This window comes from Bufo gargarizans, chromosome 3, assembly GCF_014858855.1.
Source record: "Bufo gargarizans isolate SCDJY-AF-19 chromosome 3, ASM1485885v1, whole genome shotgun sequence".
Taxonomy (NCBI): domain Eukaryota; kingdom Metazoa; phylum Chordata; class Amphibia; order Anura; family Bufonidae; genus Bufo; species Bufo gargarizans.
The window spans coordinates 129,209,340-129,228,273 of record NC_058082.1 but is presented as its reverse complement, the minus strand read 5'-3'; the positions used below and the strand labels follow the sequence as shown (position 1 = coordinate 129,228,273).

The 18,934-nt window shown below is 43.0% G+C and overlaps 1 protein-coding gene across 1 annotated transcript in view; it reads left to right on the top strand.

The window, feature by feature from the left end:
* Positions 1 to 18,934, top strand: part of CNMD (chondromodulin) — an 84,389-nt gene that overhangs the window by 29,269 nt on the left and 36,186 nt on the right. The window contains exon 4 of the mRNA XM_044287639.1: positions 13,988 to 14,101. Coding sequence (XP_044143574.1) covers positions 13,988 to 14,101 — 114 coding nt within the window. The remainder of the gene's footprint in view (positions 1 to 13,987; positions 14,102 to 18,934) is intronic.

Genomic DNA, 18,934 nt, shown 5'->3' with positions numbered 1-18,934 from the left:
GGCTACTAGAAACAATTCCAGCCCTTCTTCATGACACAGAAAAACATTGAGAGTGAGACCTCTTATAGGGGAGGGTGCACCTGTGTTCACTAATGTTCCCACAGGCCTGTAACCGCCCCCAGAAAGAGGTACCACACCTTCAAGTTAACTCTTCATATGAAAATCAATTTAAAGAAAAAAACGTAAATATATAACCATATGTATGCATAGAGAAAATATATGCGGCCAATAGCTATGCACAAACTATGTCATACAAAGATGTACATATATAATGGATACATGAAATATAAACTGAATATGTAACAGTATTATGCCAGAATATGATGGAATATAATGGAGATCACATTATCAGAGAATTGAGTACCGTAATACTTCCAGAAAAAAGAGGAGTTCACATATCAGATCCCTGGTATGTGAGTTATTGCTGCATGATCAGATCTAGACGTTTATTGAGCCCCTCAGGTTGACGTGTGTTCAGCGAAAAAATCCAGAAGGATTCTCTATTTAATAGTTTCCTTCTATAATCTCCTCCACGCTTAGGTAGAAAAACCTTTTCTATGCCTTGTACTACCATGTCTGATGTGTCCCCATCATGGCAGACAGCAAAATGCAGACTAGCTGCAGACACATTGCGACTGCCATGATGGGGCACATCAGAGATGTGTTTGCGTATTCTAGATTTTATAGCATTAATAGTGCAACCCACGTATTGCAGTTTACATTTAGTGCAAGTGATCAAATAGACAGCATGGGTTGTATTGCAGTTGAGATACGCTTTCATAGGAAAAACTCTGTTATTTACTGTTGAGGAAAAGGTCTTGGATTTAATCATGTGTGTGCAGCAAATGCATCTGTGGTGTCCACACTTATAACTCCCCTTGGTCCTAAGCCACACAGGTTGCGACTTTTTCTCCTCTTGATATAGACTAGGACTGACATAGTTTGCAATTGTGGGTGCCCTTCTAGCTGCACATTTAACCCCATCTGCAACTATGTCAGTCCATTGACCATCATAAGACAGGACAGGAAAATGTTTTTTTATAATATGACAAATCTGTTGGTACTCTGTACTATATTGGGTCACAAACAAATTATTCCTTGTGTCCTTGTCCTTGATATTGCAGTTTTTATTTCTGTTTTTATCTTTACTGTTGGTGTCTATATCAAGAGGTGGAACCTCCCTTTGCAAAGGATCTTGCTGTTTAGAGTACAGGAGGGATCCCCTTTCTATAGTGGAGACCTGAGCTATGGCATCTTTTATGTGTTTGGCACTGTAGCCTCTTTTGCCCAGTCTGTTGGAGATATATCCAGCCTCCTCCATAAAGCTATTTTTATCCGTGCAATTTCTTCTTGCACGGATTATTTCCCCCCTGGGTATATTGGCAGTTACATGTTTTGGATGACATGATGTTGCATATAATGTAGTATTGCCTGCCATAGGTTTCCTGTATGTGCAGGTGGATACCTGACTGGTGGCGGGGTCCCCCCTCAGGCGCAAATCCAAAAAAGCCACCTCCAATGTGTCATGATGGACACTAAAGGAGATGGTCTCCACACACGAATTGATGTAACCACAAAAGGAGGGTATGGCCGCCACATCGCCCGTCCAAATCAGGATCAGGTCATCAATGTAACGGCCATACCACCTGATGTGGTGCCAAAAAGGGTGGGTGTCGATGAAGAGAAAACACCTCTCCCACCATGCCATAAAAATGTTTGCAATGGAGGGAGAGAATTTGGCCCCCATCGACACCCCCGATATCTGAAGATAAAATTTATTATTGAACATGAAAAAATTGCGCCTGAGGAGGAAGTCCACCACCATCAGGACATATTCCTGCAATCCTGCAGTAATGTTGCCATAAGTTTGTAGAAACCAGGTTAATGATTTAATAGCCAGTTCATGGGGGATATTGGTATACAGGGACACCACGTCTGCTGTGATCCAAACACAATTTAAGGACCATTCCATATTATCAATTGTTTGCAAAACAGACGTGGTGTCCCTGAGATAACCCGGTATTAATGGAATGAGTGGCTGGAGTATAGAATCAACCCATTGTGACATTCTCTCCGAAAAGGAGCCAATGCCCGCTACAATGGGCCTAAGAGGAGGTGGAAAAACATTTTTGTGTGTTTTTGGGAGTGCATGAAACACTGGAATGATTGGGGACATGGTATAAATATACTCTGATTCTTTATTAGTTAGGAAGCCTGATTGGATTCCTAAATCCAGAATAACCCTGAGTTCCTTCTGAAAGGAGGGGAGGGGATTGTCGCTAAGAGTGACATACACTGATGTATCACTAAGCATGGATTCAATCAGGGTTCTATATAGACCACTGTCCAGCACGACAACCCCTCCCCCCTTATCAGATTGTTTGATGACAACATCAGCTCTTGTTTTAAGATCCCGGAGTGCCTCTTTTTCTTTTTTAGAAATGTTACTACAACCTCCAGAGTCAAGATTGATCTGATCATGCAGCAAAACTAGATCACGTTCCACTAAATCCTGGTATCTATCCAGTGCTGGAGATCTGGACTGAATCGGGTAAAAGTCCCGATTCTTTGTATGAAAATTCATGGACCTGTTATACAGATCCAGATCATCCAGAACTGTGTTAGATTCCTGTAACTGACAGACATGCATCATCTCTAGAAAACTCATATGCCTATTATATAAAGTATACGCAGCAGCAGATACAGTAGGATCACTATTGGACGCAACAGGGTGATCAGCGTCCCCAGCCTCCGTAGCACAAACATCATTACCACCCACCTGAAAATGCCGACGGAGAGTGAGGGCGCGAGCCAGCCTGTTGACATCCAAGAGCGTCCTGTATAGGTCAAAATGGCAGGTAGGAGAAAATGTTAAGCCTCTTTTTAGTATGCTAATATCATCCGCCGACAATATGGAAGCGGATAGATTGATTACTTCCAATTCATCCTGTCCTTTTTGTATCTTATTGGATATCGGCGGTTTGCAATGTTTTCGGCCTGCTCTCCGTTTTTTGAAGCCGCTTTGTGTGAAGCAGTCTCTTGACTCTGTGCGGTTTGCGACGATGACAGGAGAAGATCCTGTTCGGAATCGGCAGAATCCATATCTGTTGAGCTGAAAGAAACTCTTTGTTGATTATTTATTTTCTTTTTATTGCGCATATTTTTTAGGATTGAGCGAGGTGTATTCTGTTTGGAGTCTGTCCATGTGTACACCTGGTTAGACTGATAGTCAAGCAGATCGCGGTTAAATTTCCTTTGCTTGAATTTAATAAGATCGTCCTCCATTTTTAGAAGATCATCTTTTAGCTTGTTATCCAGGTTAATAAATTCAGGATTGTCGATCTGTGTACATAGGGTTTCTTGTGTATTTTTAATATTTGCTCTGTATTCCACAAGAACTTTACTCTCATTAGTAATGATCAAGTCCATCAAATAGCTTTATGGAGGAGGCTGGATATATCTCCAACAGACTGGGCAAAAGAGGCTACAGTGCCAAACACATAAAAGATGCCATAGCTCAGGTCTCCACTATAGAAAGGGGATCCCTCCTGTACTCTAAACAGCAAGATCCTTTGCAAAGGGAGGTTCCACCTCTTGATATAGACACCAACAGTAAAGATAAAAACAGAAATAAAAACTGCAATATCAAGGACAAGGACACAAGGAATAATTTGTTTGTGACCCAATATAGTACAGAGTACCAACAGATTTGTCATATTATAAAAAAACATTTTCCTGTCCTGTCTTATGATGGTCAATGGACTGACATAGTTGCAGATGGGGTTAAATGTGCAGCTAGAAGGGCACCCACAATTGCAAACTATGTCAGTCCTAGTCTATATCAAGAGGAGAAAAAGTCGCAACCTGTGTGGCTTAGGACCAAGGGGAGTTATAAGTGTGGACACCACAGATGCATTTGCTGCACACATATGATTAAATCCAAGACCTTTTCCTCAACAGTAAATAACAGAGTTTTTCCTATGAAAGCGTATCTCAACTGCAATACAACCCATGCTGTCTATTTGATCACTTGCACTAAATGTAAACTGCAATACGTGGGTTGCACTATTAATGCTATAAAATCTAGAATACGCAAACACATCTCTGATGTGCCCCATCATGGCAGTCGCAATGTGTCTGCAGCTAGTCTGCATTTTGCTGTCTGCCATGATGGGGACACATCAGACATGGTAGTACAAGGCATAGAAAAGGTTTTTCTACCTAAGCGTGGAGGAGATTATAGAAGGAAACTATTAAATAGAGAATCCTTCTGGATTTTTTCGCTGAACACACGTCAACCTGAGGGGCTCAATAAACGTCTAGATCTGATCATGCAGCAATAACTCACATACCAGGGATCTGATATGTGAACTCCTCTTTTTTCTGGAAGTATTACGGTACTCAATTCTCTGATAATGTGATCTCCATTATATTCCATCATATTCTGGCATAATACTGTTACATATTCAGTTTATATTTCATGTATCCATTATATATGTACATCTTTGTATGACATAGTTTGTGCATAGCTATTGGCCGCATATATTTTCTCTATGCATACATATGGTTATATATTTACGTTTTTTTCTTTAAATTGATTTTCATATGAAGAGTTAACTTGAAGGTGTGGTACCTCTTTCTGGGGGCGGTTACAGGCCTGTGGGAACATTAGTGAACACAGGTGCACCCTCCCCTATAAGAGGTCTCACTCTCAATGTTTTTCTGTGTCATGAAGAAGGGCTGGAATTGTTTCTAGTAGCCCGAAAAGCTTAGACAAGACTGTTATTTTGTATCCTCGGATGAGTTTTTAACCGCAAGCTGAATAAACGCCTATTCCTTTTTAAGTGGAGCTGGATTTTCTCAACTTCTTTTCTTAATATCCTATTCTGTGTGATACTGTCTGCTGAGCTGTGTATCTAATCCTATCCTGTGTGATACTGTCTGCTGAGCCATGTATCTAATCCTATCCTCTGTGATACTGTCTGCTGAGCTGTGTATCTAATCTTATCCTGTGTGATACTGTCTGCTGAGCTGTGTATCTAATCCTATCCTGTGTGATACTGTCTGCTGAGCTGTGTATCTAATCTTATCCTGTGTGATACTGTCTGCTGAGCTGTGTATCTAATCCTATCCTGTGTGATACTGTCTGCTGAGCTGTGTATCTAATTTTATCCTGTGTGATACTGCCTGCTGAGCTGTGTATCTAATCCTGACACGTCATATGACTAAATATTTAAGGACCTGCAAACTGCTAAAATCTGTGATTAGTTGCTATGGAAACCTGGAGTAGGACCTGCAAGCTTCTAATGGCTGATAAGGGACATGTGACCGTGTGCATGGCAGTTGGGGGCTTGTATTGGCTAATGCAGGTCATTTTGGGGCAATTGCTCCCAGAGAGCTGATACCCGGTCTAAAACCTTCCTGGACATCTGATGTACCTGTGTGCCAAATTTTGTGATTGTAAATGCGACGGTGCTGCGGACTCCTTTAGCGGACATACATACACATACACTCAGCTTTATATATTAGATGAACAACAACATACAAAAAAGCCATCCTGCTAACATAGCGACATCTACTGTAAGCGAACTAATGTGAACTAATACCCATGTGCTGATCGGTAGTACAGCACAGCAAGACAGGGGACGGTGGGAGGCGCAATATATATTTGGATTGGTGCCCTTATGTCATTGGATTGGTGCCCTACAGTTAACCCGTTATATGTATTTAAATTTGCATACATATTATGAAGACTGTTGGTAATAAACAAGGAAAGGGGGGGGGGGGGTAAACCGCATTTCACTTCTGGCCCCTTACCAATACCAAAAACCCCATCAAATCAAGGACACTGACACTGCTCTTCTTTTAACCACTTTATTGTTGTTGGGTGGTAATCGGCCAGCCACAGCTATTTATTCAAACGGCGAAACCATAAACACTAGGACCGTGCGATCTGCCAGTCGCTGGCCTCCCAGCGGGCAGTTCCGCCCATTTGCCTCCAACACCTCTCCGTTGTATTAACCTTCCGCCAGCTGTGACTTCACAAAATTCAACCAGGCATGTACCTTGTCCACATAAAGAGTACAATCGAAACCAAATATGAAGACCAGAAAACCGAAAATTACAACCATAACTGAAAAAACCTACAGGGAAGGGAGGGAGGGACACAGAGCCTCCGCTTAAAGAGGAAGAGAAGAGGCGGGACAGGGATTTATATACCCTGCTTGACCCCCGCCCCCCCCCCCTCCGAACTAGAACCCTGTATTAACCCTATCGTAACCCAAAATCCCGTCCATGCTGAATAGGGGCCAGGGGTATCGCCATAACCGAAGGTAGGGGAGGAGAGGGGAAGGGGATCACCAGTCCCTGCCCGCCCTCCCTAAACTGTCGGGTGGCCACCAGAAATTATATTATAGGAAACTCTCCCTTTACAACTGTGAATGATTCTGGTTGGAGTAGTAGTAGTAGTAGTAGTAGTAGTAGTATATTACAGTTTATTAGGGAATTGGCAATAATGTAATATCCTTCACGGATTAGATGTTATACCCCAAACCAGGGGTATATTTCTCTCTTATTAGAGACCTTTGAATTATCGAAGGATGAAACTGGAAAATCTGGAAAATGTAGAATGTACAGATGGCTAGTCTATTTAATAACGATATGCTCCTTTAGCACCCACATTGATGCAGACCCACCGGCGACCATACGATTTGACCGCGCCTGTCACCTAGTTCAATTACATGTCAGCAGGCGGACGCTGTTTACATGGTTTCAGCACCCATCCGGCACTATCTGAGGAGGCTTTGAATGTGTTAATGGTCTGCTACACTCTGAAAGAACTTGGGTATGGTAGAAGCTCAAAAACTGATAACTCACTTGTATCAGCCATAAGGGAGGGCCTGGAGCTTCTGTGTGATTTATGAGCCCCGGGATTAAACTTCCACTTCAATTACACATCACAAACAAGATGCACTTGGAGCTATATTTGGGAGATGTCAGCTAAAATGGAATTATATTTTTCTGATGACAACCAGAAGCAATCCGCATCCCAGTTTTGCTTCTTTTGCTGTTTATCAAGTGTGAATATAAAATCCAGTTTCCACTTGTGTTGTTTAGGCTACAGGATATGCCCTTATGGGTATAGCAAATGTGAGAGGAGCTGCAGCATTAATATGGGATTACCTAGCAGCACATCATTGTGGTCTACAGCTTTTTAAATAGGTTAGGACTGACTGTTCCTGTTTGCATTCTTTGCTGGGCTGTCACTTCAGTGTATGAGAGGAGAACAATCTAAGGATGTGACATTCGTAATTCTAAAATCTCCTGGTCTGTGGGTTATTTTCATTTTATATCAAGCTGGTTTTAGGCATAAATGACATTTATTGGCACAATAATCATAATCCACAAATCAGTTTATTTCTTACTGAAGAAGTGACAGATCCAGAATCACATACAGAAGGGTGACGGAGCTGGCTCTAAATTGCTATCTATATTTTCTCAGGGAAGATGGATTCAGATTTAAAGGTAATGTGTGTTTAAGGGCTCTTTCACACCTGCGTTATAGTCTTCCGGCATAGAGTTCCGTCGTCGGGGCTCTATGCCGGAAGAATCCTGATCAGTTTTATCCTAATGCATTCTGAATGGAGAGAAATCCGTTCAGGATGCATCAGGATGTCTTCAGTTCTGGACCGGAACGTTTTTTGGCCGGAGAAAATACCGCAGCATGCTGCGCTTTTTGCTCCGGCCAAAAATCCTGAACACTTGCCGCAAGGCCGGATCCGGAATTAATGCCATTGAAAGGCATTGATCCGGATCCGGCCTTAAGCTAAACGTCGTTTCGGCGCATTGCCCAATACAACGTTTAGCTTTTTCTGAATGGTTACCATGGCTGCCGGGACGCTAAAGTCCTGGCAGCCATGGTAAAGTGTAGTGGGGAGCGAGGGAGCAGCATACTTACCGTCCGTGCGGCTCCTGCGGCACTCCAGAGTGACGTCAGGGCGCGCCAAGCGCATGGATCACGTGATCACATGGAACACGTCATCCATGCGCACGGGGCGCTCTGACGTCATTCTGGAGCGCCCGGGGAGCCACACGGACTGTAAGTATACCGCTCCCCACTACTACTATGGCAACCAGGACTTTAATAGCGTCCTGGCTGCCATAGTAACACTGAAAGCATTTTGAAGACGGATCCGTCTTCAAATGCTTTCAGTTCACTTGCGTTTTTCCGGATCCGACGTGTAATTCTGGTAAGTGGAGTACACGCCGGATCCGGACAACGCAAGTGTGAAAGAGGCCTTAAGGGGTTGTCTCATGAAGACGACTTCTTTTCCTATGCCCTATCACAACATATGAACATTATAGAGGGTTCCCCCGCTCAATATTCCCTCTATGACCAGAACAGAAAGCTTCTGTACAAGTGGCTCCCATTCTGGAGGACTGAAGCCATCCTTGTATTCAGGGGCGAATTTGACATTTCTAGGGGCCCAAAGCAAAGATATTTGCAGGAGCCCCCGTGGCACCACTAAGGTTTGCTGTGTAGTACCACTTGGCCCAATCCTGTATCATTGCCCCCACACAATGTAATACCCCCTTTTGTGCCCCTTACTCTTTATAATGCCCCCTTGTCTGCCCCTCGCACATTATGTATGACCCCTTATGTATCCCCAAGTTAGTATAATGACCCCTTTAGTGCTTCCAACACAATATGGTGTCCCTTTTGTGTGTCCAAAATGAATACTCTCCTAACCCATGTTCCCATGACGAACGGAGAAGATCTCTTAGTGCCACATGCAATTGCGTGTGTCGTGGCTTGTATTACATGGATGGCCATTTCACCATTTATCTGAAAGGCAGCCATGTAATAATATATTTTCCCTGCAGAGGCTGCAGACTTTTGCCAGGCAGTGCAGGAGATGACCCCTTTTATTCTAGTTTCATTAATTAGATGTAAGTTTGGGGGGGGGGATCATTTTTTTCCTATTTGTAATTTATAATTTAAAAAACTTTCCTGAAGCCAGCCATGTTGAATGCACAACCTTTTTGCATAACCCATACAGTAGGGTTTTGTGTTTTATGTCAGCTGCAACGAACGGAAGTTGATTAACAAGAAATTTCATAGGTTATTTACATCTCCAGAAAGTCAAAGAGTACAGCTTCTTCCCCCAGAATCCAAGGAGGGACAGGGGAGCTGCATTCAGATCCTTATTTGTGTGTATTTAGGGGTTGTCTCACTTCAGCAAATAACATGTATTATGTAGGGGAAGTTAATACAAGCCACTTAGGCTATTTTCACACTTGCGGCAGAGTGATTCGGCAAGCAGTTCCGTCGCCGGAACTGCCTGCCGGATCCAGCAAAATGTATGCCAACTGATGGCATTTGTAAGACTGATGAGGATCCTGATCAGTCTTAAAAATGCCTGATCAGTCAGAAAAATGCATTGAAATGCCGGATCCGCCTTTCCGGTGTCATCCGGAAAAACAGATCCGTCATTTATTTTTTTCGGTCTGCACATTCCGGCACTAATACATTCCTATGGAAAAAAATGTATTCAGGCAAGTCTTCAGTTTTTTGGGCCGAAGATAAAACTGTAGCATGCTGCGATTTTATCTTTTGCCTGATCAGTCAAAAAGACTGAACTGGAGACATCCTGATGCATCCTGAACGGATAAGGCCTCTTTCACACTTGCGTTGTCCGGATCCGGCGTGTACTCCACTTGCCGGAATTACACACCGGATCCGGAAAAACGCAAGTGAACTGAAAGCATTTGAAGACGGATCCGTCTTCAAAATGCTTTCAGTGTTACTATGGCAGCCAGGACGCTATTAAAGTCCTGGTTGCCATAGTAGTAGTGGGGAGCGGCGGAGCGGTATACTTACAGTCCGTGCGGCTCCCGGGGCGCTCCAGAATGACGTCAGAGCGTCCCATGCGCATGGATGACGTGCCATGCGATCACGTGACCCATGCGCTTGGGGCGCCCTGACGTCACTCTGGAGCGCCCCGGGAGCCGCACGGATGGTAAGTATACTGCTCCCCCGCTCCCCCGCTCCCCACTACACTTTACCATGGCTGCCAGGACTTTAGCGTCCCGGCAGCCATGGTAACCATTCAGAAAAAGCTAAACGTCGGATCCGGCAATGCGCTGAAACGACGTTTAGCTTAAGGCCGGATCCGGATCAATGCCTTTCAATAGGCATTCATTCCGGATCCGGCCTTGCGGCAAGTGTTCAGGATTTTTGGCCGGAGCAAAAAGCGCAGCATGCTGTGGTATTTTCTCCGGCCAAAAAACGTTCCGGTCCGGAACTGAAGACATCCTGATGCATCCTGAACGGATTTCTCTCCATTCAGAATGCATTAGGATAAAACTGATCAGGATTCTTCCGGCATAGAGCCCCGACGACGGAACTCTATGCCGGAAGAAAAGAACGCAGGTGTGAAAGAGCCCTTACTCTCCATTCAGAATGCATGGGGATATACCTGATCAGTTCTTTGCCGGCATTGAGCCCTTTTGATGGGACTCAGTGCCGGAAAAGAAAAACGCAAGTGTGAAAGTACCCTTACTAATGCATTGTGATTATCCATATTACTTCCTTTGCTGGCTAGATTCATTTTTCCATCATATTATAAACAGCTCATCTTCATGGTTACAACCACCCTGCAATCCATCAGTGGTGGCCATGCTTGCACATTTTAGGAAAAAGCGCCGGCCTCTCTGGTGTCTGGGACCGTGGAAGCACGCATACACTAGTGCTTTTTCCTACAGTGTACAAGCATGACCCCTGCTACTGCAATGCAGGGTGGTCGTAACCATGGAAACGAGCAGTGTATAATGTGATAAAAAAAATGAATCCAGCCAGCAAAGGAAGCAATATGGACAACCACAAGAAATTTGTAAATGCCTTGTATTAACTTTCTCTACATAATAAATGCCCCTTCCTGAAGTGAGACAACTCCTTTAAGCCCCATGCACACAGTATTTTTTTCCGTATGCGCTTTTTTTGCGGATTAGATGTGGACCCATTAATTTCATCACGCTGTCCACATCTGTATGTTCGCATTTACATCCCTCAAAAAAATGCAACATTAACTAATCTTGTCTGTTTTGCGGACAAGAATAGGCATTTTTACAATGGGGCCCGAGGAAATTCCGGGAAGCACATGGCCTGTATCCGCGGATCCGCAGTCTGTCTTAGTCTACACAGCAAAGCTGACAAGTGAGCCACCTAAAGCAGTAAATAGCCTAAAATGAAAAAATTTAAAACAAAAGTGAAAAACAAAAAAATGAAATGCTCAAAATAAAAACCTTATTTCAATAAATTGTCACGTTCTAGTATTCCCAGTTCATATAAATGTTTCACCAATAGAATCTGCTCTGTTACAGATAGCTCCTGAGCTGTGGACATTAATAAAGGGAGCCATGGGATCCCTGGTTCAGATAAAATTGTTACCATTGTTGATGGCGCTCATGCTTGATGTTGCCTTTGCCTTTGCCTTCTTTGTATTTTGGATCTATGGAGAAAAGCAGTAGATTATTCGGCTACACGTATGATGATAACATCCAGAAGTCCTGTGGAGAGGGTGGCCCATTGGACATACCTATGGTTTAGGGTTACCAGGGCCTTTTAAATGAAAGGGAGAGACACCATTTAAGGGAAATTCTGGTTACATCAAGTTATCCTCGTCACAGGATAGGGGAGAACTATTTGATCTCTAGGACCCTTAATGATCACTAGAATGTACACCCTGAACTTCACAGGGACCCCCAAAACGAATGGAGCAGCTGGTCAAACACGCACACTGCTGTTCTATTCATCTCTATGGGACTGGCGGACACAGCTGAGTACAAGCACTTATCTGTTTCCAGCAGTCCCATAGAGATGAATTGGAGCAGCATTGTGCATGCTCAAACAGCTGATCCGTACATGTTGGAGGTTCCCATGGGGTATAAGGCCCCGTTTTTGTGATCAATGGAGGTCTCAATGGCTGGACCCCATCAATCTTAAAGGTATGCCCTATCTTGTGGTAGGGGATAACTTGATGTAACAGGAATATATTCTATTACCACTAACATATATGTCATTGACTGCCTGAGATGTGGCCCTTGCCTCTCAAGCACATTACATTGCTAAATTTAATAAAAGAACCTTATGCGCTATGACATTAAATAAAAAGAGCAGGAGGTACACATATCACAGGCCACGGCTGTCATGATTCATGCAAGAATATGGCATTTGCACTTATTTGAAAAACTCATACTTCAGCCTGGTCAAACAATACATAATGAATGCAAAACGGAGGCAGGAGATATAGGGAAATTCTGTATTTTATGATCCTGGGAAACAAGCATAGTTGGAAAGTGAAAAAGATGAAATGAGAGGCATAAATGTTAGTTCTCATAACAGTCTGAAATGACGAATTAAAATACATGCGAGGATCTACTGTGAATCTGAAGGAAAAAGCAGGACCAAAGAGGACAATGGTGGACTGTGGTCCCTTATATTCACAAAGAAAATGATTCTGATTCTGTTCACTTTTTAGGTAGACAGAACATGTACATACAGTACACATGGGTAGGTCACCAATGTCAGATCGGTGGGAGTCCACACTTGGCACCCCCATTGATCAGCTGTTTTGGGGTGCTGTGGAGTACAGTGTATGGAGCTGGAAGCAGGCAGCTCCATACACCGTGTAGTGGCCGTTCAGGGTACTGCAGCTCCACCCCATTGTGAAAGGGCTGGAAACTATGCAATGTATGGAGCCGTCTGCTTCCACTCCGCACACAATATGCTGCGATTGCCTGAAATATCTGATCTGTGTGAGTGCCGGGTGTCTGACCCCCACCGTTCTGATACTGATGACCTATCCTGAGGATAGGTCATAAATATCTGTAGCCCTTGAAATCCATTCCATGGCTGTGGACAGTCATTTCCGTTTTTGCAACAAATCTGCCATATGTGAACATACCCAAGTGTATTGATTCACAAGGGTGTCATTGTTTTATAGGCCTTCTAGATCAAATCTAAAGACGCCTTCACATGCTGCCGATTTTGTGGCAGAAAATTCAGAATGAACTGATTTTCAGTCGCAGAATTTTCTGCCACAAAATCTGCCGCATGTGAAAGCGTCCTAACCCTAACGGGCCTGCCTACCTGTAGTATGAATGTTCAGATATACAAAACTAGCGGTCTACACGGATTCATAGGACATGAGGCAGCTGAAATATTATGATACAGTGCTTGATCTATGTGTTCTGTCTGTAATTACCTATCCTCTATATTGCTTACATTTCTACAGTATATATATAATATGTGCATTTTTAGTTATTTAGAAATATATTGACTTTTTTCCTATTTATAGTAAATGATTTATAATTGATGCTATTTTCTATGTTATGCAATACTTTGCACTGTATTAATCAGTTCAGGAGCGGCTGTGATATGGTCGGGTTGCGGTCAAGAACCGTACAGCCAATTAGCCACAGCTGCCTTTTATTTAACTAATGAAGACCTCCCTGTATAGTCGGGGTTCATTGTTAATACCGTATCACAGCCGCTTTGTGTGCGCATACCCTTATACTTCATAAAAGTGTAGATATGAAATTCCTACTGCAGGATCTGAGACCTGAGGGACCTTGCATAAAACTCAGCCAACCTGGGCGTAGCTTTACATAGCTAAAGTAAAAGATGTGATTTAGAATCCGCCCATTGCAATGCATCAAGGTTTTGCAGCCCTGAGAACAGAGACCATGAACACTTGGTTTTTCTCTTTATTAAGTCTATGTACATTTCGTTCTTCTAAAATGAGACCCATTGAACATCTCTATGCAGCATGGGGAGATAACGCAATAACGCATGCTCAGGAGGTATGAAGGTGCGGCCACACAGTCAGGTTTCTGCATGCAGTTTTGAAACCTGTGTGACCATCACCTGAGTGTCTGCTGTGTGCAGGTGTATGACCACTGTACATAATTTCTGTATATCTTTTAGGGCATTACCGGAATTCGTTTTGCTGGAGGAGAGAAGTGTTACATTAAAGCCCAGGCTAAAGCTCATATTTCAGATGTTGACAGCGTGACAAAGGAAAGCCTTTCGTTTGAGCTGGTAAGAACCAAACAAAAGAAAGTAAAAATGTCAGAGTTTAAACCCATCGTGCCCCAGACGTTGAAATATTTATAAACATGTCTTGTGATTTCAGGCATTTTAGGCAGCATTAGAAGTCAATTGATCTTTCTCATACAAGTCAATGCATAATATAAGTGGATTGTTCATTTTGTTTCAGTGAAGTAAGGTCAGAGATTGCACTCATCTGTCTATCTTATTGTCCGTACATGATCGCTGAAAGGCACCGTAGCGGGTCTAGAATTGCATTTTTTATATGGAAAAAAAAAATTGTGGAACGAAGTTAAGGGAGCTGTGGGGAAGCAAAGAGTTAAATAAATGGAGAGCACTGGATGTACAGATAATTTCTGTCATTACTTTGGGTAATAAACTCCTTTCTGCAAAGCACACATTACATTTACATCACTGTGATCACCCTCACAACAATTGTGCCCGTATGATTACTGTCCATGACATCAACTTAAAGTCTGAACAGTGGTGGAGTGGACTCTTTTTTTTGCAGTTTGTCTTCATGAGACAAATAACCAATGGAGGAAGCCTTAATGGGTATTACCCTGTTATCATTTCCTGAGATGTCTCATGATGGTCCAGGAGCCAGGACTTTCAACAATGTTCTCATTCATTCATGATCATGTCTTAAGTAAATTAAGTTTTGGAAACCCCCAATTGTGAAGCCATCTCTCTTATGAATGCAAGTACCAATACTCATGTTCGGGTGGGTTGGAGTTTCGGCTCGTATATTTACCCTGACGTGATCGTCTGAAGTGTCTTCTAGTTTACTACAGTCAAGTCACATTATTACGAACACTTCCTACTTTTGACGTTGGCAGCGCGTAGCTCATGAAGGAAGTCATGTGACGTGAGCTGGCTTGGTGGGTATATAAGGTGTGTGATAGGCTGTCTGCACACATATCCCTCGTTGCTGTTATGGATAAAAGAGGCCGTTGATCAAGGATAATTATTGGCTTTTGGGCCAAGGGTGGCAGTGTTTCCGAAACTGTGCGGTTTGTGAACCATTCATTCGTGTACTGCTGTGGGGAAAGTGTATAGTGATACAAATGGCACCATTGAGAATAAGCGATATGGAAACTGCGGAGCACCACGTGCCATTATTGTCAGAGGTGAACTTCGGCTATGAAGGTGTGTGAGGGCTGACTAGCACGCTATAGCGGGGCAGCTCCTCACTAAAATGAACCAGAGGGCTACCACACATGTGTCGCATTGGCAGAAAAGGCTTCAGTTTTCATGGCAGTATCAGGATTGGACCTCTGCTGTTTGGCAAAAAGTTGCCTTTTCCGATGAGTCACATTTACTGCTTCATCGAAAAGTGTGTCAGGTGAGAAACATCAGAGAACAAACACCCTGCAACCCTTGCTGGAAGAACACAAGCTGGTGGTGGCAGTGTTATGGTCTGGGGAATGTTTTTGTGGCATTCACAGGGCTCATTCATCCATGTGGAAGTGCTCTCATTCGATTTCGGTATGAATCCATTCTTGCAGAGCAAGTACACCCATACATACTGATTGTCTTCCCTGGGGTGGATGGGATAATTCCTTAGACTTGAACCCAATTGAGCATCTGTAGGACCATCTAGATTGTCGCATTCATTCAGTAGACCTTCCCCCAAGCACCCTCCAGCAGATGTGGGATGCACTGCAGTCAGCATTGCTCCAGATACCTGTGACTACCTACCAGGACCTTATTGAGTCACTCTCAGCCCGTTTAGCTGTCCATGCTGCAGCTGTTACTCAGGATATTATCTGGTTGGCATGTTTATTATTGCAAGTCAAAGTTTTCAAAGTTCCTTCAGCCATCTCTGGAGATGTAGTTCAAGCCTGGCCACATCAAAGCCAATTACATTCATTAAGGAGTATTCTGCAGTAATAATATATAGGAGAATCATCTTTCTGCATTTTTAGACGATTCCTCTTGATCTAGACCCCTGGTGTATAGAGAAGGAGCTTACTTCTTTCTACATCAGATGACTTCTTCTAAGATTGTGAACTAGGTGAATTCACAAATAGCAATAATTAATGGTGTCAGGAGCTTGTCTAGTACACTGTACTGCAAAATCAGTCTATTATATCTAGGTAGACCACTGGCTTCCTGATCCTTCAAGGATATTTACAGTGAGGAACAGAAGTATTTGAACACCCTGCGATTTTGCAAAGTCTCCCACTTAGAAATCATGGAGGGGTCTGAAATTCACATTGTAGGTGCATTCCCACTCTGACAGAATAAAAAAATCAGGAAATCACATTGTATGATTTTTAAATAATTTATTTGCCTTGCACTGCTGAACATAAGTATTTGAATACCTGAGAAAATCAGTGTTAACCCCTTAAGGACCCTGGGATTTTCCATTTTTGTTTTTCACTCCCCGCCTTCCCATAGTCCTAACTTTTTTATTTTTCCATTCACATAGCCTTAGGCCCCTTTCACACGGGCGAGTTTTCCGCACAGGTGCAATACGTGAAGTGAACGCATTGCACCCTCACTGAATCCGGACCTATTCACTACAATGGGGCTGTGCAGATGAGCGGTGATTTTCACGCATCACTTGTGCATTCCGTGAAAATCGCGGCATGTTCTATATTCTGCATTTTTTGCGCAACGAAGGCCCCATAGAAATGAATGGGGCGGCGTGAAAATCACAAGCATCCGCAAGCAAGTGCGGATGCAGTGCAATTTTCACGCATGGTTGCTAGGAGATAATAGGGATGAAAGCAACCCCGGACCCCAATAAAGTCTATTCACTATTTTATTTTCCCTTATAACATGGTTATAAGAGAAAAAAAATAGCATTCTTAATACAGAATGCTTGCTAAAATGTGGATTGAGGGGTTAAAAAATAAAAAAAATTAACTTACCTTCTCCAATTGATCGCGCAGCTGGCATCGTCTTCTTGCTTCTTCTTTCAGGACCTGCAAAAGGACCTTTGATGACGTAATCGCGCTCAACACGTGGTGAGCGAGGTGACGTCAGCGCAGGTCCTGCTGAATGAAGATAGAAACCCGAACTTCAGTGAAGAAGTCTGGGTTCGGGTCTGGGTACCACATTCAGTTTTTTATCATGCGCGTGCAAAATGCATTGCACTCACGCAGAAAAAACTGTATATCGGCACGCAATCGCAGTCAAGACTGCAATTATGTGCCTACTCGCGTGGTTTTCCCGCAATGCACACGCGATGCATCTGGAGCAAATCTGGGACGCCCGTGTGAAAGAGGCCTTATGAGGGCTTATTTTTTGCGGGACAAGTTGCACTTTCTAATGGCACCATTTACGGTTGCATACCATGTAGTAGGGAGCGGGGGAAAATTCCAAATGGGGTAGAATTGGGATAAAATGCAATTCTGATAAAGGTTTATTTTTAAAAAAATTTACACTGTACACTATGCGGTAAACTGTTATCTTCATTCTTCAGGTCAGTACGGTTCCAACGATACGACACTTGTATAATTTTTCTTGCGTTTTAATACAGAAAAAATTATGTAAACCTTTGAGGAAAAAACATTTTTTTTCATAACCATATTCTGACCCCTTGGCTTTTTTGTGGCTATGTGTATTTTTGATCAATTTTTATAAAAAAAAATATTGGGTAGTTGAAGTGACAAAAACAGCAAATTGGCAGTTTTTATTTTTTTTCCCGCTATGCCATTTGCTGTATGCCATTAATATTTTTATATTTTAATATTTTGGGCATTTTTGCATGCGCCGATACCCATGATGTTTATTTTTTTTATTGGTTAAGTATTTTTATTTTAATGAAGGTGATTTGAACTTTTAGTTTTTTTTTACTATTTGTTTTACTTTTTTTTTATTCACCTTGGGTGACAATAACTGGCAATCATTCGATTGCCCATAGTATTCAGTGATGGCTAAATAGCCATCATTGAAGACTTCATTTGCACTATATCATATATATACATCTAATTGACTCTGAAGCCTGCTTGAGGTAACAGGTAGCGCAAGGTAACAGGTGAAAGGTAAGATGTATGCAATGATCGCATACATGTGCCGCGGGTCTCTGCTATTTAAAATAGAAGAGACCCCGCGGCTAAGGCGCCCGCTGCATGCGCGAGCAGGCGCCATGTTTAGGAGTCAGACCCATGACGTACAGCTACGTCATGGGTCCTTAAAGGGTTAATATTTGGTACAGATGCCTTTGTTTGCAATTACAGAGATCAAACATTTCCTGTAGTTCTTCACCAGTTTTGCACACACTGCAACAGGTATTTTGGCCTACTCCTCCACACAGATCTCCTCTGGATCTGTCAGGTTTCGGGGATGTCGCTGAGCAGCACAGAGTTTCAGCTCCCTCCAAAGATGTTCCATTGGATTTAGGTCTGGAGACTGGCTAGGCCACTCCAGAACCTTGATATGCTTCTTACGGAGCCACTCCTTGGTTATCCTGGCTGTGTGCTTTGGGTCGTTGTCATGTTGGAAGACCCAGCCACGACCCATCTTCAATGCTCTGACTGAGGGAAGGAGGTTGTTGCTCAAAATTTCGCAATAAATGGCCCCATTCATCCTCTCCATAATACAGTGCAGTCGTCCTGTCCCCTTTGCAGAAAAGCACTCCCAAAGCATGATATTACCACCCCCATGCTTCACAGTAGGGATGGTGTTCTTGGGATGCAACTCATCCTTCTTTTTCCTCCAAACACAATGAGTGAAGTTTACACCAAAAAGTTCTACTTAGGTCTCATATGATCACATATATGATCTCCTATGCCTCTTCTGGATCATCCAGATGGTCATTGGCAAACTTCAGACGGGCCTGGACATGTGATGACTTGAGCAGGGGAACCTTCC